The sequence below is a fragment of the Macaca fascicularis genome, chromosome 7 (genome assembly GCF_037993035.2).
Source record: "Macaca fascicularis isolate 582-1 chromosome 7, T2T-MFA8v1.1".
NCBI lineage: Eukaryota > Metazoa > Chordata > Mammalia > Primates > Cercopithecidae > Macaca > Macaca fascicularis.
Genome location: NC_088381.1, coordinates 123,237,314 through 123,260,700, shown reverse-complemented (window position 1 = coordinate 123,260,700; position 23,387 = coordinate 123,237,314). Strand labels below are relative to the sequence as shown.

Sequence of the window (23,387 nt, the reverse complement as noted above, 5' to 3'; positions counted from 1 at the left end):
GTTTAGCTCAAACATTGTAGAAATAGGAAAATTCTCTCACAATCCCACCACATAAAGGTGCCTCTATTATGGATGAGGCACAGTCCTGAATATTCTGTGCATATTCTCTGCCAGAGTGGGATCACGCAACACAACTATTTTGCTGAGTTTTTTTTGTTTTGTTTTTTTGGGTTTTTTTGGTCATTTAACATACCTAAACATCTTTTCATGCCAGTACACAATATTATTCCTTTTACAGCTGTAAATTTTTATCTTTTTAAAACCCAAAGTTAGAATCATTCAGTCACTTCATGAAAAAAAAGATTATATATGACTATCCCTTTTATTTTTCTGTTTATTTACTATTTTACAAACAAAAATGAACTTTTCTATTTTTGTTTCTAAAGGATGCCTCAGTTTAGAGTAAGTTGAATGAGGGAACTGTAGTATACATTTGCTCTGTGTGCAGAAGAAGTGAGTGTAGTTAGGACTGCCTTATCCTGGTTTCGTAATCCCTCAGTCTCTTCTATAGAACTGTATTCTATAGTTGAGTTTAATGCATGGTAAGATTAAGTGCAGAATCACTCATTGCAGTGAAGAAGCGGAAAGCTGGCATATGTGTGTGCTAAGCATCTGTACCCACTGCTTTCACATTTATCTTACTCCTTTACCAAGGAGTATGTAAGCATTATTCCCATTTTACAAATGAGGAAACTAAACAACACTTTGTTTCTATTTTATTTTATTTTATTTTTTGAGACACGGGTTCTAACTCTGCCACCCAGGCCAAAGTATAGTGTAGGATCATAGCTCACTGCAGCCTCTAATTCATGGCTCAAAGGATCCTCCTACCTCAGCCTCCAGAGAAGTTAGGTCTACAGCCATGTACCACCATACCCAGCTATTTTTTAATATATATGTATTTTTTTTATATAGAGATGGAGTCTTACTATGTTGCCAGGCTGGTCTTGAACTCCTTGACTCACATAATCTTCCTGCCTCACACTCCTAAAGTGTTGAGATTACAGGTGTGAGCCACCACACCTGGCCTGTTTCTAATTTCCGTAAATGATTTTTAACCGTTATTCCTGACAGTGGAATATATTTATGCTATGCTTTCTCATATCCTAAATATTCTAACATAAGGTTAAAAAATCGTGATAAGGACCCGGTTTTTAAATCTTACTTGCCTATGAAAATCATACTCTTGTATGATTAAAGAATAAAAGCATACTCATATCTTTGCCTATAAAAATATTTTAATGTCTTTTGTGGCAATATACTATCATTTAGTCTTTCTCCCATTGAACACTAGTTTCCATTTCCTTGCAGTTAGGCCTGATTTTGTCATTGGTGCCTTCAAACATGAATCTTTCGTCATCTCTGTTATTTTCTTAGGATAGATTCTTTGAAATGCAATAACCGAACCAAAGGGTTGGATATTTTTTTTTAGGCCCTCAATTGCTTATTTGAAATCTATTTTTTGCCTTTCTTAAAATACATTAGTAGTGTTTCTGAGACTTTTCATTGCCATAACCTTAGTAAGTAAATGTGTAACCCTGGGATGAGGGAAAGGACTGGACAGACAGGTAGAGGGGTGAGAGTTACTTTATGAAAGGTGCTGTGCTTGGGACATAGTAAGTGCTCAGTAAATTGTGGGCGTTATAGTGAGGCTAGTTATTCCTAGCACAGTATTAATAGTCTGCATCCCTAATAGAGTGCATGCCCTGGTGTTGTTTTTCTGGTAATAAAGGGCAGACTTATGTGAATAGTCTGACCTGTGGTTAGGTCCACTCAGTTGCCCATAATTGTAGTCGGGGTACAGAGTGGAAGTGAGACTCGCATTCATAACCACTACCGCATTAGTAGCATACTCCCATCATTGTTTTCCCACTTGGCATGTTGAAATGCTTTGGTGCGTTTACATAGAATTTTCTCTGCCTCCATGCCCTTCCTTCCCTTAACAGGATCAACTCTGGCTCACCCTCAGGTCTCAGCTTGGACAGGCAGTGCTCCCGGGTGGCTCCCTCTGAAGCCCCAGCTGGGTTGTGTGCTTTCTGTGGTGCCACTGGGGCTGTGTATGAGCAGCCTTCTCCTTGTTCCCATCAGTCTGTATCACAGAGGGATTGCTGGAAAGTCAGTTTAAGGGAGTACCTTTTTTTAACAGAAAAAAATAATAAGTCATAAAAGTATGGAAGAATTTATGAAACAACAAAGTTTATTTGAGAGAATACTTTTTTAGGGGGGAACAACCCAAGTCATTTAAGTGTGGAATAATTTAGTAAATAACATAGAAGACTTTTTTAACTGGGAGAGAAAATACAGGAAATAGTGTTGTAAGAGCCAGGCATGGAACAGATTCACCGGCAGATTTCTTTCAGAAAACAGCACAAAAACTAGTGCCATTAAACAACAGAAAAATGATGTGTGCCTACATAAAAGTTCAGAAAATTCTGTAGAGCAAAAACATAAGTAACAAGAGAATAGAAAAAATATTTTGTGTGAAAGAAAAATGGCCAATTTCCCTGCTAAATAATCCTCCAAGGAAAAAAAAAACCTATTAAAAAATTGGGTGAAGGACATCGGGAAATAACAAGAAAAATCAGTAGCCAATAAAATATGAAAAGTTGTTCAAACTTTCTAATAATGAAATAAATGCAAATAAACGAATTACGAACCATCTCTCAGAGGGAGGGATGGGAAGCCAATCAGATTAGCAAAGAATAAAAAGAAATGTCCAATGTCTGGGGAGAGTGTGAGAAAACAGGTTCTGTTGGTGGGGTTGTAAATTGTATGAAGTGTTTTGGAGGAAATTTTGAGGATTACCCACAATTTTGCTTGTAAATATCTTTGACTAAGCAGTTTATTTTATTTTATTTTATTTTATTTATTTATTTAGGGACAGTTTCACTCTGTCACACAGGTTGGAGTGCAATGGTGTGATCTCGGCTCACTGCAACCTCCGCCTCCCGGGTTCAAGCAATTCTCCTGGCGCAGCCTCCCAAGCAGCTGGGATTACAGGCACCTGCCACCACACCCGGCTCATGTTTTGTATTTTTAGTAGAGACAGAGTTTCACCATGTTGGCCAGGCCGGTCTCAAACTCCTGACCTCAGGTGATCCACTCACCTCGGCCTCCCAAAGTGCTGGGATTACAGGCATGAGCCACTGTGCCCAGCCGGGTTTATTTTATTTATAGGAATTTTTCAGAGAGAAACTTAAAAGCCTGTAAAGGTGCACTAGGCTATTCATTTGTATCGTTACTGATCATAGTGAAAATTTGGAAGGAAGACTAGTGTTCACCTGTAGAGGTTTATATAAATAAATTACATGGCATCCATCCAGCGAAATGCTGTGCACCTGTTAGTGAATTAGATCAATATGTTCTGGCATGGTAAAAGAGACCAAGATATTTTATGTGACAGCTGCAATTTGGAAAACAATATGTGAAATATGGATCCCCCTACACACACTTTTAAAAACTATATATATAATATGTATCATTAAATTTGGTTTGACTATAGTGATACTCTTATTTTTCACCTCTTGGAAGCTGTATTGAGAAAGCACAGACTTGTGGAATGAATTTTTTCTCCTTCTGTGAGTGGTGGGATGGAGACTGCAGAGCCTGGATGAGTGACCGAGTGAGCAGTTGCAGCCCTGACCCACCCATGTGGCCTGGTAGCATCTGCTCTTTAGCTTTGCTGATACCACCTATTTTTGATTTCTTTCATGAAGGAGGACGTGACTCATGAAGTATTAGGTTGGTGCAAAAGTGCTGTCTTTGCTGTTCCTTTCAATATTTGATGCACTAGTACTTTTGTTCGTTATTCCTGCTGCCATCTGTATATTTGTTTGTAAGAGTTTGTTTCTTTTGTGTTTTAACAAAGTCTGAGAAAATCAACCAGCTCATATTAAGCTGGACACAGTTGTCTGTCTTCCCAATTTGTTTTACAGCAAAGTGGCATTTTTACAACAGACCTCAAAGGAGAACTTTTATGGCCTCTAAAGTCAAGATTTTATTTTCCCGTGTCAGTCCTTTGCATGGTTTGAGATTGCTAACTTGTGAGTTTGTTATTTTCTGCATTATCAGAACATAAATCACCATGTTGTCTCAGTGATGTAAAAGTAAATACCATATTAGTCTCTCATTTTTGATACAAGGAAATGGAAGCATATAACAAGTGATAGGTCCAAGAATTCAAGTCAACTGCAGGAGAATTTATAATTAGACTTCTTAGTATTCTGGAGGATGCCTTGTTCTGTGTTGCAGGTACATAGTAAATGCCTGATAGACTGATTGATGAATCTGTGGGTTCATCCACATTCCACATTGGTTTCTGAGTTTTCTAATACTGTTTCACGCCGTTGCCACCTTACTGGACACTGCAGTGCTATCCAGTAGAACTTTCAGCAATGATGGGAATGTTCTTGTTATGCACGCCATCCAGTAAATCATATGTAGCTGTTGAAACGTGGATGGTAGTACAACTGAGAAACTGAACTTTTAATATAATTGTAATTAATTTAAATGTAAATAGTCATATTATAAGTATATAGTTCTGTCACATATAATATTGCCTATTTGCTTTTTCTGTTTAATGAATATTGTGCATTTTCAGTGATTATTAAATTTGTTAGAGTCATGATTAGACCATTATATTTCTTCCTCTTAGATATCTTGGGGTAGGTTTCAAACATGGGGTTACGGAAGTAGTATTTTAGAAAGACATCTTTGTCCAGATTATTTTTAGGTCTGTTATGGCCTATTGAATTGTTTTCCTTTATGCTGGGAGATAGCCAAAAGCCTATTCTTGAACACCACATCATGTTACTGCAGCATGAGTCATTATCCCTGTTCCCTTGAAAATGGTCAGTGGGTCACGTTCACTCCATAGTCAGTTGTATGATGTTAGTCATACAATTTTTTTTTTTTTTTTTTTTTGTCCATGCCCTTATTAAGCAGCAAGCCACATTTTAGGCACTCAGTAGCCATATGTGGCTGGTGGCTACCACATTGAACAGCACAGATCTAGCAGACATTTATAGAACACTGCCCAACAGCTGTAGAATACACATTATTTCAAGTACACATTGGAACTTTCTCCACGGCATACCATATGTAAAGCCATAAGATGGTCTCAAGTCACAAGATTGAAATCACACAATGTATTTTGTAGCTATATCAAAATGAATTAAATTAGAAACAGTAACAGTAAGCTACCTAGAAAAGCCTGTATATCTGAAAATTAAACAATATACTTCTAAATAACGGATAGGTCAAAAGGATTCTTATGGAAGATTAAAAGTTTCAAACTAAATGATAATGAAAATACACAATATCAAAATCTTAGGATATAGCTAGAACAGTGCATAGAAGGAAATTTAAAACTTCATGTGATTATATTTAAAAGGAATAGAAGTTTAAAATTGACCTGAGTTATCACCTTAAACTGCAAACTTTAAAAAAAAAAAAAAAAAAAAAAGACCCCCAAGTAAGTTAGCAAGAAGAAAATAAGGATAGAAAACTGGCAAATAGAAAATAGCAACTGCGGCCGGGCACAGTGGCTCTCACCTATAAGCCCAGCACTTTGGGAGGCCGAGGCAGGCAGATCACCAGGTCAGGAGATTGAAACCATCCTGGCTAACACAGTGAAATCCCATCTCTATTAAAAATACAAAAACAAAATTAGCCAGACTTGGTGGCGGGCGCCTGTAGTCCCAGCTGCTCGGGAGGCTGAGGCGGGAGAATGGCGTGAACCCAGGAGGCGGAGCTTGCAGTGAGCCGAGATTGCACCACTGCACCCCAGCCTGGGTGACAGAGTGAGAAAAAAAAGAAAAAAGAAAATAATAACTGCAATGTGATACCCCTTCTTTTTGATAACTTTTACTAAGTAATTTGTTAGCCTGTAGTAACTAGCAATAAAATTAGTGGAAAAAGTGTACGTACAATTTTTTAAAATTTATTGTAAGGAATCAATTTATAGGAGAGAGCAGGATTGAGTGCAGATTAGTAATTAAAATTTGTTTTCTAGTGAAAGCATCTATTTCCTTGAATTCAAATTCACTTTAGTGTTCTGATGTTCCTGTTTTGACAAATAATTTAACCTGAGGGGAAGATATCTATAGACATTTTATAAACACAGGAAAGAATTTTAAAGTTGAGGATTTGAGCTTAGTTTTAAAAGAACCAAATGGTTAGCAGTGGTGTGCACCCCATTGAAAAGATTTACTGTCAGGACAATGACATTTTCACATGACTCTGCAGAATGATTGGTTCTTGGGAATTTGCATAGTCTCATTGAAATGAAAAAAATGAACATTTAAATAAGACATTGAATTTTTTCTTACAGGTTTATTGACAAGAAGGAAAGGTTAAGCCGACTTAAGAGCAAGCAAGAAGAATTTCAAAAAGAGTGAGTGTTTTGTTTTGCCTTTTAATTTGTGGAGGTGATCTAGTCACCATTTGGTTTAATTCATTGCTGTGGTATGCAGATATATGGATTGCTGACTTACTGAATCTAGGATACAACCTCTTTTTTTTTTTTTTTTTGAGACGGAGTCTTGCTCTGTCACCCAGGCTGGAGTGCAGTGGCTGGATCTCGTCTCACTGCAAGCTCCGCCTCCTGGGTTCATGCCATTCTCCTGCCTCAGCCTCCTGAGTAGCTGGGACTACAGGCGCCCGCCACCTCGCCCGGCTAGTTTTTTTGTATTTTTTTAGTAGAGACGGAGTTTCACCGTGTTAGCCAGGATGGTCTCGATCGCCTGACCTCGTGATCCGCCCGTCTTGGCCTCCCAAAGTGCTGGGATTACAGGCTTGAGCCACCGCGCCCGGCCACAACCTCTTAAAGTGTAGGAAAGGAGTACATCTGGGAGAGGTAAAGTGGGAGAAGCTACCAAGTTTCTAGAAAATACTGGCCTCAGACCCCGTACGTGGTACAAAGTAGATACTCAATGAATCAAATCCCTGGCACTGGTAATTGATATGTGAGTCCAGGACAGTTGGCATGATTAGTAGCCTTAAATTAGTGCTGGTGGCTCCCATGGGGCATTACTGCTTCCATTTACCTTTCTTCTTTTGTCCATATCAGTATATTACAGCATATGGTCTGCACATTATCTATATCAGAATTCATTAGCTGAGATAATGGTTAAAAATTCAGATTCTTGGAATCCTATCCTCAGAGATTCTGATTCAGTAGATATGGGGTGAGGCCTAGGAATCTGACGTTTGTTTTTTTTTGGGGGGGGGTGGGGCTGGGGAATCTGAGTTATTAACAGGTACACCTGATGAATATCTCACCCCCTAGGATTGAGAATTGTCCTATAGAACCTTCTGGTATAGAACCTGCTCCCTAGATGCACCCCAGATGTTTGCATCTCTGTGCCTTCATTCAGTTTCTCTCTACCTCAGTGTTTTTCCTCTTCTCTGAGCGCGCCCTGCCCAACTCAAGGTTCTTAAAGGGTCGTCTCTTTTGTGGCACCTCCCCAAACCATGCCAACATGGATGTCTCACACCCCCGATGAAAACAGTTAATGCTCAGGCCAGTGATTCCCAAAGTGTGACCCGAGCTTCTCTAGAGTCTGCAGTGGTCTGATAAACACATTCATGAGCAGTTTAAATCTAACAGGATATTCTGTATTAGAGAAACCTGCTTGAATTTATTTAACTCTGTAATTTCCCTAACTTCCTCAAACACAAAAAGTTTATTTTTCCCATAGAACATTTTATTCCATAGAACCAATATTTGGAGATACTGGCATGTATCATTTCGTTGGGAACGAACGTTGGGATCATTAATTCTCTTGTAACTATTTGTGAATTATGACGGATGGCAGTTACTGATGATGACTGAGGACAAAGGCTAAGACTGTTGGGCAGATTTATTGTGGACGTTTGTAGAAAGGCTCTTAGCAGTGTTCAGAACTACGAAAGGAAGGAGATGAAAAAAATTGCAGAGAACAGGGAATTTGGAAAACACTTTAAATGCTAAGTCCCATTTTAACATTTCTAGCCATTTCTGAGAACTTAATTTTAAAAGTGTTTGATTTTACATTTTTGAACTTAGAATTTTATTATTTTCAGGAACTTATTTTCTGTCTCTTTTCCTTACAGAGTGTTAAAAGCTATGGAAGGAAAATGGATAACAGATCAGTTGGTAAGTTGTAATACATGTTCTTTTTCTTGGGGCTACATGTTTTTAAATTGGTAGAGCTTATAAAATCATTTTTTTTTTTTTTGAGTCGGAGTCTCGCTCTGTCGCCCAGGCTGGAGTGCAGTGGCCGGATCTCAGCTCACTGCAAGCTCCGCCTCCCGGGTTTACGCCATTCTCGTGCCTCAGCCTCCCGAGTAGCTGGGACTACAGGCGCCCGCCACCTCGCCTGGCTAGTTTTTTTGTATTTTTAGTAGAGACGGGGTTTCACCATGTTAGCCAGGATGGTCTCGATCTCCTGACCTTGTGATCCGCCCGTCTCAGCCTCCCAAAGTGCTGGGATTCCAGGCTTGAGCCAATAAAATCATTTTTAATTAAAATTTTTTAAAAATCAAATTTGGCAGTCCTCTACTTAATCCACTTGTAGCGTGGCCTTCTCAAATATTTTGTCTAGTTACCAAAAATGGGGTATCGGCAATTAATTATGGAGCCATCATAAAGGATAATTTTGAAATCTGGGGTGTCGACATAGAAAAACAAAAACAGCGGGCTATTATCCTTTTTGCAAAAATTATTTATCATACACACTCCAAATGGATTAATGATTAAATGTGTCAAAGAAAATATGGGTGGGTATTTACATAATCTTAGAGTGGGGAGAACCTTTATAAACCATAGAGGAAAGCATTTTGACAGATTACATAACAGTTTAAAACTTCTGGCCAGGTGCAAGGGCTCATGCCTGTAATCCCAGCTACTTGGGAGGCTGAGGCAGGAGAATCACTTGAACCTGGGAGGCAGAGGCTGCAGTGAGCCAAGATTGCCTCACAGCACTCCGGACTGGGCAACAAAGTGAGACTTCCTCAAAAAAAAAAAAAAAAAAAAAAAAAAAATTTAACAATTAAAGAGTTTGGGGAAGGCGTGGCAGCAGCCAGGCAGCCCAGCTTTGCTAAGGCTCTAGAGGCGCTGTGCCTCGCAGGCACTCGGCACCTGCCTTCCCTGCAGCCAGCATGCCCAAGAGGAAGGTCAATTCCACTGAAGGGGCCACAAAGGAAGAGCCCAAGAGGAGATCTGCACGGTTATCAGCTGAACTCGCTCCTGCAGAAGTGGAAATGAAGCTGAGAAAGCCGCAGGAAAGGATAAATCTTCAGACAAAAAAGTGCAAACAAAAGGGAAAAGGGGAGCAAAGGGGGAAAAGTCAGAAGTGGCTAACCAAGAAACTGAAGATTTACCTGCAGAAAACGAGAAACTAAAACTGAGGAGAGCCCCTTTTAAGTGTCGGTGCTTTTTTTAAAAAGGTGGAATCATTCTCTGATTGTTTACTTTTTGGTACAACCAGAAGATAGTGTGGGATATTGAGTTATGGGAGGCTTTGACTGTCTTGGGGGTCAGCTTAACATTCCATAGTTGGGGGGTTAGTTTTTATATCCTGTAATGCCAAGCATACTAAATGGCACTATGGAGTCACAGTCCTGCATTTAATGTATTGAACATCTGTTCCCATGTTGTTTTTTAGTAGAACTGTTTCCTAAAGAAAACCGCTCCTTGATGATGGCTCTCCCTGTCAGAATTTCGTGCACTCTGTGAGCTCTTTGGTCGTGGTAGTCCTGTTTTCCTAATAACTTTGATACTGTGCTATGAAAGCTTAAAAATATGAATATGTAGTGTACCTGCTATTCGGTTGTGAATTGGTGGGACATACGTAACAGCTTATCAACGTGTGAAGATACTGGTACTTGATGACCTCATAAGGAAAATTTGCTTCCAGATTTTAAGCTGGAAAGTCACTGGAATAACTTTATTTTTATTTTTATTTTTATTTTTTTTTGAGACTGAGTCTGGCTCTGTCGCCCAGGCTGGAGTGCAGTGGCCGGATCTCAGCTCACTGCAAGCTCTGCCTCCCGGGTTTACGCCATTCTCCTGCCTCAGCCTCCCGAGTAGCTGGGACCACAGGCGCCCGCCACCTCGCCCGGCTAGTTTTTTGTAATTTTTAGTAGAGATGGGGTTTCACCGTGTTAGCCAGGATGGTCTCGATCTCCTGACCTCGTGATCCGCCCGTCTCAGCCTCCCAAAGTGCTGGGATTACAGGCTTGAGCCACCTCGCCCGGCCTGGAATAACTTTAAAAAAGAATTAAAATACATGGCTTTTAGATTTTTGGTACGTATATTAAGAATTGGGTACAAATTGCAATGTCTGTGTACTGATCTTCGGCACAACCAATGAAATCTCAATTACAAAAGAAAAAAAGGGCCAGGCGCGGTGGCTCACTCCTGTAACCCCAGCACTTTGGGAGGCGGAGGCAGGCAGATCACGAGGTCAGGAGTTCGAGACCAGCCTGACCAATATAGTGAAACCCCGTCTCTACTAAAAATACAAAAATTAGCCGGGCATGGTAGCAGGCGCCTGTAAGCCCAGCTGCTCGGGAGGCTGAGGCAGGAGAATCGCTTGAACCTGAGAGGCAGGTTGTAGTGAGGCGAGATGGTGCCACAGCACTCCGGCCTGGGTGACAGAGTGAGACTCTCAAAAAAAAGAGGAAATACTCATGAATAGAGATTTATGGGTAAAAAAAGCTGATTATAGCATAATGGTGAAGCTAAATATATAAATAAATGTTCATCAATCTGGATGAGATAAAAAATTATACTGAGCTGGGCGTGGTGGCTCACGCCTATAATCCCAGCACTTTGGGAGGCTGAGGCAGGCGGATCACGAGGCCAGGAGTTCGAGACCAGCCTGACCAACATGGTGAAACGCTGTTTCTACTAAAAATACAAAAATTAGCCGGGCATGGTGGCGCACGCCTGTAATCCCAGCTACTCAGGAGGCCGTGGCAGGAGGATCACTTGGACCTGGGAGGCGGAGGTCACAGTGAGCCGAGATTGTGCCACTGTACTCCAGCCTGGGCGACAGAGCAAGACATTTCAAAAAAAAAATGATACTATGTAGTTGGTAAAAAGAATGTGGTCAGTCTACATGCTGTGGAATGATGTCCAAGTTGTAAGTTGTATTTATTAATGAAAAAAAAAGTAAACTAGGATGAAGTATGAGTCCATTTATGTGAGTATGTATTTTAAATATAAATAGACTCATAAAATCTGGGCTGGGTGTTGTGGCGCATGCCTGTAATCCCAACACTTTGGGAGGCCGAGATGGACTGCTCGAGCCCAGGAATTCAAAACCACCCTTGGAAACATGGCAAAACCCCACATCTACAAAAACAAACAAACAAACAAAAACCAAAAATTAGCCAGGCATGGAGTCCCAGCTACTCAGGAAGTTGAGGTGGGAGAATCACTTGAGCCAGGGAGGTCAAGACTGAAGTGAGCTGTAATCATGCCACTGTACTCTATCCTGGGCAACAGAGTGAGACCCCGACTCAAAAAAAAAAAAAAAAAAACCCTGAAAAGATACACATTAAACTTTAATTTTAAAGATTACCCCTGAGAAATGGGAAGGAGTCAGGCTAACAGTCACATTTTCTGTTTTTCTTCTGTAATGTGTAATTTTTTTTCACAACAGTAAACATTATTCATACATTTCATTATACTTAAAATTTGTGATAGAAGTGAATTTTGCTTATTTTAACTCTGAATGTTTTAGTAAACAAAATATGTTCTGTGGAAGATTTTTCTGAGTTCTGTCATGTTTCTAGTTTTTCTATCTAAGACCTCAATATTCATTTCTAAAGACTCTTACTACCTTTTAAAATTGAGCATTGGTCATATCTGATATATTTCTGAACCCCTCAGTCCCTGTGGATCTGTTTTTGAATGTCTGACTCTATTCTAGAGGTTAGAGTTTCGTTCACCACAACATCCCTGTAATCTGTTCTGTATCTCTTACCATCAGACTACTTAGATAAGTGTAACACCATAAACATTTGAGCATTGTTTTAAGCTTTTAATTTTCCACGTTTACAGAGGCATTAGAGAATATTCATTCTTTTTAACTAACTAGTAGATCCCCTCTTAACTAACTAGTAGATCCCCTCTTTTTTTTTTTTTTTTTTGAGATAGAGTCTTGCTCTGTCACCCAGGCTGGAGTGCCGTGGCACAATCTCGGCTCACTGCAACCTCTGCCTCCTGGGCTCAAGCGATTCTCCCACCTCAGCCTCCCTAGTAGCTGGTACTATAGGTGCATGTCACCACACCTGGCTAATTTTTTTTATTTTTGGTAGAGATAGGGTTTCTTTTTTTTTTTTTTTTTTTTTTGAGACGGAGTCTCGCTCTGTAGCCCAGGCTGGAGTGCAGTGGCCGGATCTCAGCTCACTGCAAGCTCCGCCTCCCGGGTTCACGCCATTCTCCGGCCTCAGCCTCCCGAGTAGCTGGGACTACAGGCGCCCGCCACCTCGCCCGGCTAGTTTTTTGTATTTCTTAGTAGAGACGGGGTTTCACCGTGTTATCCAGGATGGTCTCGATCTCCTGACCTCGTGATCCACCCGTCTCGGCCTCCCAAAGTGCTGGGATTACAGGCTTGAGCCACCGCGCCCGGCCGAGATAGGGTTTCACCATGTTGCTCAGGCTGGCCTCAAACTCCTGAGCTCAAGTGATGTGCCTGCCTCAGCTTCCCAAAGTCTAGGATGACAGGTGTGAGTCACTGCACCGGGCCATAGATCCTATTTTTATTGATCCTTTGTTCACTTTAAGGCGGGGTCCCCAACCCCCAGGCAACAAGCTACTGGTTTGTGGCCTGTTAGGAACCAGGCCACAGAGCAGGAGGTGAGTAGGGCGAGTGAGCATTACCGCCTGAGCTCCACCTCCTGTCGGATCAGTGGTGGCATTAGTTTCCCATAGGAATGCAAACTCCATTATGAACTGCATATGGGAGGGATCTAGCTTGTGCACTCCTTATGAGAATCTAAAGCCTGATGATCTGAGGTGGGACAGTTTCATCCCTGTAAACCATCCCCCACCCTGTCTGTGGAAAAATTGTCTTCCACAATTGTCCCTGGTGCCAGAAAGGTTGGGGACTGCTGCTTTAGGGGATGCTGAAGCTAACTTCTGGTAATATAAAGAGGCAATTTCATGTTTCATGTAATTTTCTGAGGCTTTTTAAGGAAATCTTACTTGAGTTATACACTGAAAAAATAATGTTTTTTGCCATTTTTATTAACTTGCAAGTACTGTTTGCTTATTGGGTGAGATGACTCGGTTATGTTAACCGTCTCCTCAGTAACTAGAACTAGAGGTTTGGAGCCGTGTGTCAGTAGGACCCTATGTGATGATGCTTGACTTCTGTATCTGCACTGTTTGGTCCAGTAGCCACTAGCCATGTGTGATGTCAGACATTTGACATGAGGGCAGTGTGAGTAAGGAACTGAATTTTTGATTTTTGATTTAAATTGAGTTTTAAGTAACCACATGTGGCTAGTAGCTGTATAGTAGAGCGGGTTTAGACAATGTCCTTCAACTTTTTTCTCTTTGCTTACTGATACATACAAAAGAGCTATGTGAATTTTTTTCGTGTAATTTCCCTTTCCTTTTTTTTTTTTTTTTTTTTTGACGGAGTCTCACTCTTGCCAGGCTGGAGTACAATGGCGCGATCTTGGCTCACTGCAACCTCCGCCTCCCTGGTTCAAGCGATTGTCCTGCCTCAGCCTCCCAAGTAGCTGGGATTACAGGCATGTGCCACCATGCCCAGCTAATTTTTGTATTTTTTTTAGTAGAGACAGGGTTTCACCATGTTGGCCAGGATGATCTTCATCTCCTGACCTCGTGATCTGCCCGCCTCGGCCTCCCAAAGTGTTGGGATTACAGGCATGAGCCACCACACCCGGCCTAATTTCTCTTTTCTCTTCATTGAACTAGAAAAACATTGTTCTGTTTTTCGTAATGTTCCATAGTTACAAAAGCTATAACAAACATAATTATATTGGTCTTTTTCTTCATTATGTTTTCTGACATATCTGAAAACAAGCAGTGATCCCAGGTAGATAATCATATTAATCATAGGAGACCAACGTTTGTGATATTTATTACATGCTTTTTTCAGAGATGGAAAATAATGTCCTGCAAGATGAGGATTGAACAGTTAAAACAAACAATATGTAAAGGAAACGAAGAAATGGAGAAAAGTAAGTATATCACGTCCTTCCTTCCAGCCCTAGAAAGTGCCCATGTGGAATTTCATGGGATTAATAAACTAGAGGGACACAGAAAGAGAGGGAGGGGTGGGGCAGTGGCAACTTGGAGAATTTTGCTACTCGCCTTCATCTGTCCTTGTAAAACATTTGTATAAGGAATTTTTAAAAATTAAATACACAATTATAGAGGCCTTAAATGACCAGATTCTTTTCTCAATTAAAAAAGTTAGCCAGGCATGGTAGCTTATGCCTGTAATCCCAGCACTTTGGGAGGCTGAAGTGGGTGGATCACCTGAGGTCAGGAGTTCGAGACCAGCCTGGCCAACATGGCAAAACCCTGTCTCTACCAAAAATACAAAACTTAGCCAGGCGTGGTGGCAGGCGCCTGTAATCCCAGTCACTTGGGAGGCTCAGGCAGGAGAATCGCTTGAACCCGGGAGGCAGAGGTTGTGGTAAGCTGAGATCGTGCCATTGCACTCCAGCCTGGGCAACAAGAGTGAAACTCAGTCTCAAAAAAAAAAAAAAAGTTAAGGAATATATGTTCCTATTTGCCTTGGCTACCAGGAAGCTCAGAGTCTAACTTGGTACTCACTTGTAATAATTATTGGCTCATGCCAGAAGCACAGAATGTTGTTTTTGTTGTTTTTGTTTTTTTTCCCTTAGTGAGTCTCCACATTGTAATCTGTATTAATTTTACCTCATATTTGTACACTTTATACTTTATCATAGGTCGCTGTCAAAACGAATTCTCTTAGAAATCCTACATCCTTAACCCATTTCCCACTTGCCCCAGGAATACTCTTGTTTCTAATCCTAATGTAACATCATATGCATTTCTGTTACATTAGGGTTAGAGACAAGTTCTGTTTAGAAGTAACTCCAAGAACAGGTTTTTTTTGTTTTTTTTTTTTCGCTCTGTTACCCAGGCCGGAGTGCAGTGGCTCAATCTCAGCTCACTGCAAGCTCTGCCTCCCGGGCAAAAACAGTTTTTATATTTTATTTTCACATTGAAAATCAGATTTACTTCAGACTCAAAGAGCGTGTTTATGTAACATTAAATGAGCGCCAGCAGCAAGCTGCAGTCCATGAATTTCTGAAGATCACTGTTTAAAGTTTAGAATGAGTCACCATCAGACCTCGTGAATTCTGTTTCTTGTCTACTCATTGCTTCCAGAAGCAAGTCTTTTATAGTGACATGTAATGGTGTAAAGCCTCCGCTGAAAACATTTGTCCTAATAAAGTGCTCATGTGGAGTTTCACGGGATTACTAAACTAGACAATTAGGGCAGCTCAGTGAACAGTGCACAGAACTATATAGAACCTACTTTCCACCCAGTCTTGTATGCATTCTCCAAAGGCTCTGGTTCAGTAGCAACATAAAAACCCATTCCTTAACATTAGTTCACCCTCTCCTCATCTTCCCGTGATATTCAGGGCTTTGTCACCGGGCATCTGTGAACCTCCTGAAATTGCTGAATTTACTGAGCATGTGTGTTTCTCTGATGAGCAAGTTAAAAGCCCTGATCAGCTCTTTGTAACACATTCCTAACTCCCAAAAACAAAAACAACCACCACAAAGAATTAGACATAGATCTAAAGGAGTGGACCCTATAACAGTGGTTTCCATCCCTAGCAAATCATCAGTTACCTGGTGACCCTTTTAAAATCTAGAGAGAGAACCCTAGGATCTATCCTGGACTTAGGAAAATGATCACATGCTTGAATGTTATGGCAATGTCAGATCGCCATGTTGAAGAAAATAGCTTCCATGTGCTTACTCTGTATTTCTGTCCTCCTCTCCTCATGACCGGTAACAGTTTACAGATGGGCCCAGGTCTAGAAGCCACACTTTGAGTAGTACTACTCCACGTGGTTCTGATGACCTGCCAGGGTTGGGAACTGTTGCTCTTTTAGAATGTACATGTAGTCTCCTTCCCACCCTCTAGACCAGACTTACAAAATTTGCAAACAATTTTAAAGGTGTTAATGGATTTCAGAAACTATGCTTGGACTCATGCTTAAGAGCTTGTTGTTGAATTACGCCATGTATTCACGAAAGGGCACACATTATAAATTGTAGAGACTGATGAATTATTTCTCTAGAATCTTTTGACTTAAGATTTCATGATATATGGTATAATACAGATAGGGCATAGATAGGGAAGTTAGGTTATATGCAATTGCAGTGTTGAGTTGATCTGTGCTGTAGTCAGAGTTACTTATCTAAAGAAGCAAGAGTAGATTATACAGCACCAAACATTTTGATATTTATGGGGAGATGGTGGGGAGAGAGGATGACTGGGTGCTGAGTCTGCACTGAGTGCAGATGGGGTGACTGATGATTTCCTGCCACCTGTGAGTGGTCATGATAATAAATTTGAAATGGATCCTCCCCAAAAATTCTGACCACTGTATGACTCAGGATCATGGCTGGATAGATTCATTTCAGCACTTGTAAAGAGCTCGGTAAAGATAATGAAAATGAGTTAGCACGTGATGGAACCAAGAGACTGAACCTGTAGGACATTCACATTGAGCAGGATGGCAAAGAGATGTTGTTGTTGTTGTTGTTTTGAGATGGAGTCTCGCTCTGTCGCCCAGGCTGGAGTGCAGTGGCACGATCTCGGCTCACTGCAATCTTCACCTCTCAGGTTCAAGCAATTCTCTTGCCTCAGCCTCCCAAGTAGCTGGGATTACAAGCACCCATCACCACACCTGGCTGATAGTTGTTTCAAAACTGTAAGAAATCGGCCAGGTGCAGTGGCTCACGCCTATAATCCCAGCACTTTGGGAGGCCAACGCGGGCAGATCACATTGAGGTCAGGAGTTCGAGATCAGCCATGGTCAAACTCCATCTCTACTAAAAATACAGAAATCAGCTGGGTGTGGTGGCCTGTGCCTGTAATCCTAGCTACTCGGGATGCTGGGTCAGGAGAATCACTTGAACCCGGGAGGTGGAGGTTGCAGTAAGCCGAGATTGTGCCACTGCACTCTAGCCTGGGCAACAAGAGCGAAACTCCATCTCAAATAAAAAACTGTCAGAAATCTCATACATGCAACCAAATACCTAAGTTCAGTGGTGCTCAGTGAAAGAGGGTGGGAGGGTGATTGGGACCCACAGACATTTATCAGGTGCCTTTTATACCCTAGTTAGGAGACAGCAAGGCTTCGGTGGGACCTCATGTGAGGAACCAAGAGCTATGTGCCATCAGAAGAGTCCTAACACATTACCGTAGGGTGCCAAGGAGCAAAAGGTCTAGGGAATGTTTATGGAGGGGGGCCTCCCTGAATGAGTAAAATTCGAACATTTAGAAAACAGGAGCAAATAGATAGCCTGAGAGTTAGGGAGTGATGACTGGTTCAGCATTCATCCATCCATGCATTCAGGTGGTTCCATCTTACAGAAAGGATTTGAAATATGTTGCAGTTGAGTACAGCTAGAGCGAAGGGTATGCAGAGGGGAACTGTGGGATATATACCAATTTGGAGGAGGCCTTGAGGCTGAGGGGTTTGCTCTGTGTTAGGCAGTGGAGAAACACTGAGCATTGACTATAATTTGTAAAGATTGAGCAAGTGAAAGAGGGCATGAAGGCTTGGAGTTGAGCCATGCTGGAGATAGGCAGAGTGTTGGTGAGCATTAACTAGGATTGTGATAGTAGGAATGAAAAGAAAGGCCTCGATAGAAAGACTTGGACTGGGAATGGAATTGACCATCAAGGGGTTGATTAGGCAGTGGACAAGTTAAACATAATCTTGAAGTAGGGAAACTGGAAAAGATGTTCCTGGAAAAATAATGAACTTGATTTTGAACTTGGGTTTAAGTTGCCTAAGCAGCTCCTAGGTATCTGTCTGAAAGTTGACAGCTTGTTTTTGTCATTCAAGTGAAGTTTAGCTACAGCCCAGCAGCCCTAGCAGGTGTAAGATCCAGAACCCGAAGGAACTCCACAGAAAGAACCTACGTCTGACAGGACGAGTGTATGTCTCCTCATGGTTGTGTGACCAGCGCTTAAAATGCTGGGCATGTGTGTTCTGGATACCTCACCAGATATGTTCCCACCCACCCTGCTGGTGGCTGCCACACTCCACTGTGACTTTGCAGAGCTCTTGGGCTGTTTCTGTTGCCCTTCTCCTCTACTGGATGACCACCTGCTGTGAGATTATACCTGGGTTCTCTGATGATAGCCCAAGGCACACCTAAGAAGTTTGTAAGGAAATCAGATAGCCAGTAAGTTTTTCAAACTTGAATTAGATCTCTTTTCTGCCCAACACGACTATTCTTTGGTGCGCACTGTAGGAAAATTAGGTCCTTCCTGTGCTAAACTTAAACTCAATAGTAGTTGAGTGACTCCTTTTACTAATGGTGATTACAAATAGAGATCCAGAGTCATTTTAATCATGATTCTCTTTGCTTTATGTGTAATATCTACTTGAACTAAACTCTCCGAATTTCCACTTAGTGAACATTAGTTGATTTTATGGAGGTTTTTCTTTCAGTTTAGATTGCAAGGGAAAACACGTGTGCTTGCAGGGCGGAGCTCTGCAGTACACAGGAACTGTTTGCAAAGATAATTGTTGGGTGTGATTTATTTATTTTAGATTCTGAAGGCCTTCTCAAAACCAAGGAAAAGAATCAGAAGCTTTACAGTCGAGCACAACGGCACCAAGAGAAAAAGGAGAAGATTCAGAGGCATAATCGCAAACTTGGTGACCTGGTAGAAAAAAAGACCATTGACTTAAGAAGTCATTATGAGCGTCTGGCAAATCTTCGACGATCCCGTATATTAGAGCTTACCTCTGTCATTTTTCCAATCGAGGAAGTAAAGACTGGTGTGAGGTACATTAAGCAAGTCTTTTGACTCCAGGAATAGATCAAGTTCCAAATACTTTTTAAAGTATGTCATTACCTCATTTATTGGGCCTTATTCTAGGGTCATTGGTTTTCCTGGTGATGGAACATAAGTCTTATCTGCTTCAACAAACAGTACGCACTGCACAGAGCTGGGGAGGCAGCCAGGCGAGGGGTGGGGCCCAGGCTTGTGTACTCTCCTGGAGCTTCTAGATGAGGTGCTGACTCACTCTTGATTAAGAACCATCTAATGGCTGGTAGTGGTGGCTCATGCCTATAATCCCAGCACTTTGGGAGGCCGAGGCAGGCGGATCACCTCAAGTCAGGAGTTTGAGACCAACCTGGCCAACATGGTGAAACCCTGCCTCTACTAAAAATACAAAAATTAGCCAGGCGTGGTGGCGCATGCCTGTAGTCCCAACCAGTTGGGAGGCTGAGGCAGGAGAATCACCTGAACCCGGAGGCCGAGGTCGCAGTGAGCTAAGATTGTGCCACTGCACTCCAGCCTGGGTGACAGAGCGAGACTCTGTCTCAAATAAACAAACAAAGAACCATCTGATGGGCGATATTGGGCCATTTATTCGTTGTGTGTTGTGGGGCATGTTCTTGGACCTCAAAATCTTGATTACCTTGTCTGATAAATGGAGATTTAAAAATGCCTTTTTCACAGAGAAATCATGACCAAATATATAAGAAAACATCTGGAGCTTGGGGTCTCCGATATGGTGGGCACTACATGTTGACTTAGACTTTTCCTGGTGACTGCTGCTTATTGTGTTAACTGTTATCGAGCACTGAATACTGTGACTTTAGTCTTAGGCGGTAGTGCATGGATAACCTCTGGTGGGATGGACAGGACAGTGATTCCCCCATCTGGCTGTTCATCTGAGAAATAGAGGTTCCAGAGGGCACCCCTCCACCCTCCCAGTCCATCTTGTAATACTTCTGTATCTTTACACTTCCCTGATGCTGCTGCTGGTCAGCAGATTTGGAAACTACCACCGAAGGCTTCCATTTTATTCAACCACAAGCCACCAGACTGCTCTGTTGAGGATTTTCCTGTCTCTTCTGACTGCTCTCACTCTCCAGCACCTTTTCCTGGAAACTGACACTCACTGGACTGTTGCTAGTTTCATGATTATTCTCTCCAGTCCGTCCTTTAGTCTGTTACCAGAGTTGGCTTCCTAAAAACCAAAAAGACTGACGGCTGCTTTCAGCTTGAGAAGCGGCTCTCTGGCTCTAAATATTTTGTCATTAGTAAGAGTTGGCAAATAGAAAAATAAAAAGGTAGATTCAAAATAGAGCAGAATAGAAAGTTTTTAGGAGACTAACAGCTGAGTGCAATGTGTGATCTTGGATCCTGAACCCCAAAAGAGATATTAGCAGGACAGTTGGAGAGAATTGAATAAGGTCTATAAATTAGTTAATAGTGTTGTAGCAGTGCTAATTATCTGGTTGTGATTATTGTGTAATATTTTCCTGAATTGATACTTTGGGGAAGTTGAGCAAAGTGTATACAGGGAAACTTTAAAATTCTTGCAACTTTTCTGTAAGGCTGACATTTTTTCAAAAAGAAAATACACGAAGAGAAAACGTGAAAAAAAAACTATTTCTGTGCTGTTTTAATATTTTATTTAGTGTATATTATTATATGCCATTAATTTTTTTTTAAAAGAAATTGGTGGTTTTAAAGTTATCCTTCTAATAAGGTTTCTTGTTTTCATTTCTCTCAACTTCTTGTGGGAGAAGGGAGACATAGCAGTACAGCTCATAACTGGCCACAGTCTTATCTGCGACAGGCGGTAGCAGTTATCTTACACGTATGTTGTGGCAGAAGGAAAGATATGAAGAACCCCTGGCCGAGAGGACAGAATCTAAATTTGGTGCAGCACAGAAGGCCCTTCCCAGTCTGCCTGCTTCCTACCTGCTTTCCCAGTACCGTCTCCTGGCACTTCCCTTGTGCATCCCACACACCAGCCACACTGAACATCTCTGTTCCCCAGGCACACTATGTTCTTCCCCCTCAGTGCGTTTGTACCTGCTGTGACTTCTTATGGTGGGTTTGGTTTTTTTGCTTTTTTATTTGAGAGGGAGTTTTGAGAGGGAGTCTCATTCTGTTGCCCAGGCTGGAGCACAGTGGTGTGATCATAGCTCATTATAACCTTGAATTCCTGGTCTCAGGCAGTCCACCTGCCTTGACCTTCGAAAGTGCTGGAATTACAGGCATGAGCCATCATAGTGGCTTGTTGTTATTTTTTGTTGTTCTTGGTTTTTGTTTTTGTTTTTGTTTTTTATTTTGAGATGGAGTCTCGCTCTGTCACCCAGGCTGGAGTGTAGTGGCATGATCTTGGCTCACTGCAACCTCTGCCTCCCAGGTTCAAGCAATTCTCCCGCCTTAGCCTCCTGAGTAGCTGGGATTACAGGCGCCCACCACCACACCTAGCTAATTTTTGTATTTTTAGTAGCAATGGCGTTTCACTCTGTTGGCCAGGCTGGTCTCGAATTCCTGACCTCAAGTGATCTGCCCACCTCAGCCTCCCAAAGTGCTGGGATTACAGATGTGAGTCTCACCGCACCTAGCCCTATTGTTTATTTTCTTTTTTTCCCCCCCGAATATTTTCGGCCCTCGGTTAGTTTGAGACATGGAACCTGTGAATACGGGGCTGGCTGTGGCATGGGAAGCATGCGTAAGGCCCCTGTGCTGCACACTGAAGTACCATTGCTGGCTCGAGGAAAAGCACTTGAGAGACTGAGCTGCATGCTGAACTAGCTGCTGTTTTTGTGGGATGCTATTTTTACTTGAAAGAACAACAGAAAGACTTGAGTATTAAAGGGAGTTTTAAAAATGTAGAACAGTTTCACTCTTTACTAATTTTTTGTTTTGAAAAAGATTTTTTTCATAAAAATGTATAATAGGTTTATTGGTATTTTTGAATGAATTATTTATGTTTTTCTCAGTATTTCTACTTCAGTATCAGTAATCTAACCCATATAAACAAAAGTTCTTTGGGATTCCAAAGTGTTTTAAGCATGTAGAGAGGTGTTGAGACCAAGTAGTTTGAGAACCTAGTATGTTCAGCCCTACCTCATGGTTCCGTCTTCCTCACATACAGCTGGTTTGATCTTCCTCTCTGATGGCAAGCTCTTTTCTACATATATTCCAGTTAAATTCCTGGCCAGGCATGGTGGCTCACAACTGAAATATTTGCACTTTGGCTGGTCACGGTAGCTCATGATTATAATCTCAGCACTTTCAGAGGATTGCTTGAGGCCAGGAGTTCACGACCAGCCTGGGCAACAAAGTGAGACCCCATCTCTACAAAAAAAATTTTTTTAAGTTAGCCAGATGTGGTAGGTACCTGTAGTCCCAGCTCCTTAGGAGGCTGAGGCAGGAGGATCTCTGGAGTCCAGGAGTCAAGGCTGCAGTGAGCTATGATTGCCTCTGTCACTGCGCTCCCTGTTGGGTAACAGAGTGACACCCATCTCTAAACATAAAAAATAAAAATGTAATGTAAAATTCCCGTGCTCATAGGCAGCTTTTCGATGTTCTAGCATGTCTCGCAGGTCTGTTGCATGCCCTTAAAACCCTCTCTCGAAATCCGTATGTGTCTTCCTACTTGTAGAGACCCCGCAGATGTGGCTTCAGAGAGTGACAGTGCCATGACCTCCAGCACTGTGAGCAAGCTCGCCGAAGCCCGGAGGACAACTTACCTCTCAGGACGATGGGTCTGTGACGACCACAACGGAGACACCAGCATCAGCATTACAGGGCCTTGGATTAGCCTCCCTAACAATGGGGACTACTCTGCCTACTACAGCTGGGTGGAGGAGAAGAAAACAACCCAGGGGCCTGGTGAGAAGCAGCATATCCTTTGAAATGTATAGAGAGAGATAGTTATAGGTAAAATTGACATAACAAAATGAATAACTTTCAAGTGAACAATTCAGGGGCATTTAGTACATTCACAGCACTGTGCTCCCATCACCTCTGTGTTGTTTCAAAACATTTTGATCATCCCAGACAGAAACCCCATGGCATGAAAGTGTCACATTCCCCCACTCTCCCTTCCCCTCAGCTCCTGGCAGCCACACATCGCTTTCTGTGTCTGTAGATTTGCCTGTTCTGGGCAACTTATATAAATGGAATCACAGAATATATAGCTTTTTGTGTCAGACTTCTTTCACTTAGCATAATGTTTTCAAGGTTCATCCGCATGATATGTATAGTGTTTCATTCCTTTTCATGGTTGAATAATATTCCATTGTGTGGATAAGCCACATGTGGTTTATTCATCACTTGATGGACTGAAAACATTTTTTAGATGTC

At 41.8% G+C, this 23,387-nt stretch overlaps 1 protein-coding gene across 1 annotated transcript in view; it reads left to right on the top strand.

Moving 5' to 3' along the window:
- The window catches only part of ATG14 (autophagy related 14), a 47,529-nt gene that overhangs the window by 8,631 nt on the left and 15,511 nt on the right, over positions 1-23,387 (top strand). Inside the window, exons 2-6 of the mRNA XM_005561325.4 lie at positions 6,332-6,394; positions 8,095-8,137; positions 14,124-14,205; positions 18,811-19,048; positions 22,684-22,913. Of these exons, the coding sequence (XP_005561382.2) occupies positions 6,332-6,394; positions 8,095-8,137; positions 14,124-14,205; positions 18,811-19,048; positions 22,684-22,913 (656 nt within the window). The remainder of the gene's footprint in view (positions 1-6,331; positions 6,395-8,094; positions 8,138-14,123; positions 14,206-18,810; positions 19,049-22,683; positions 22,914-23,387) is intronic.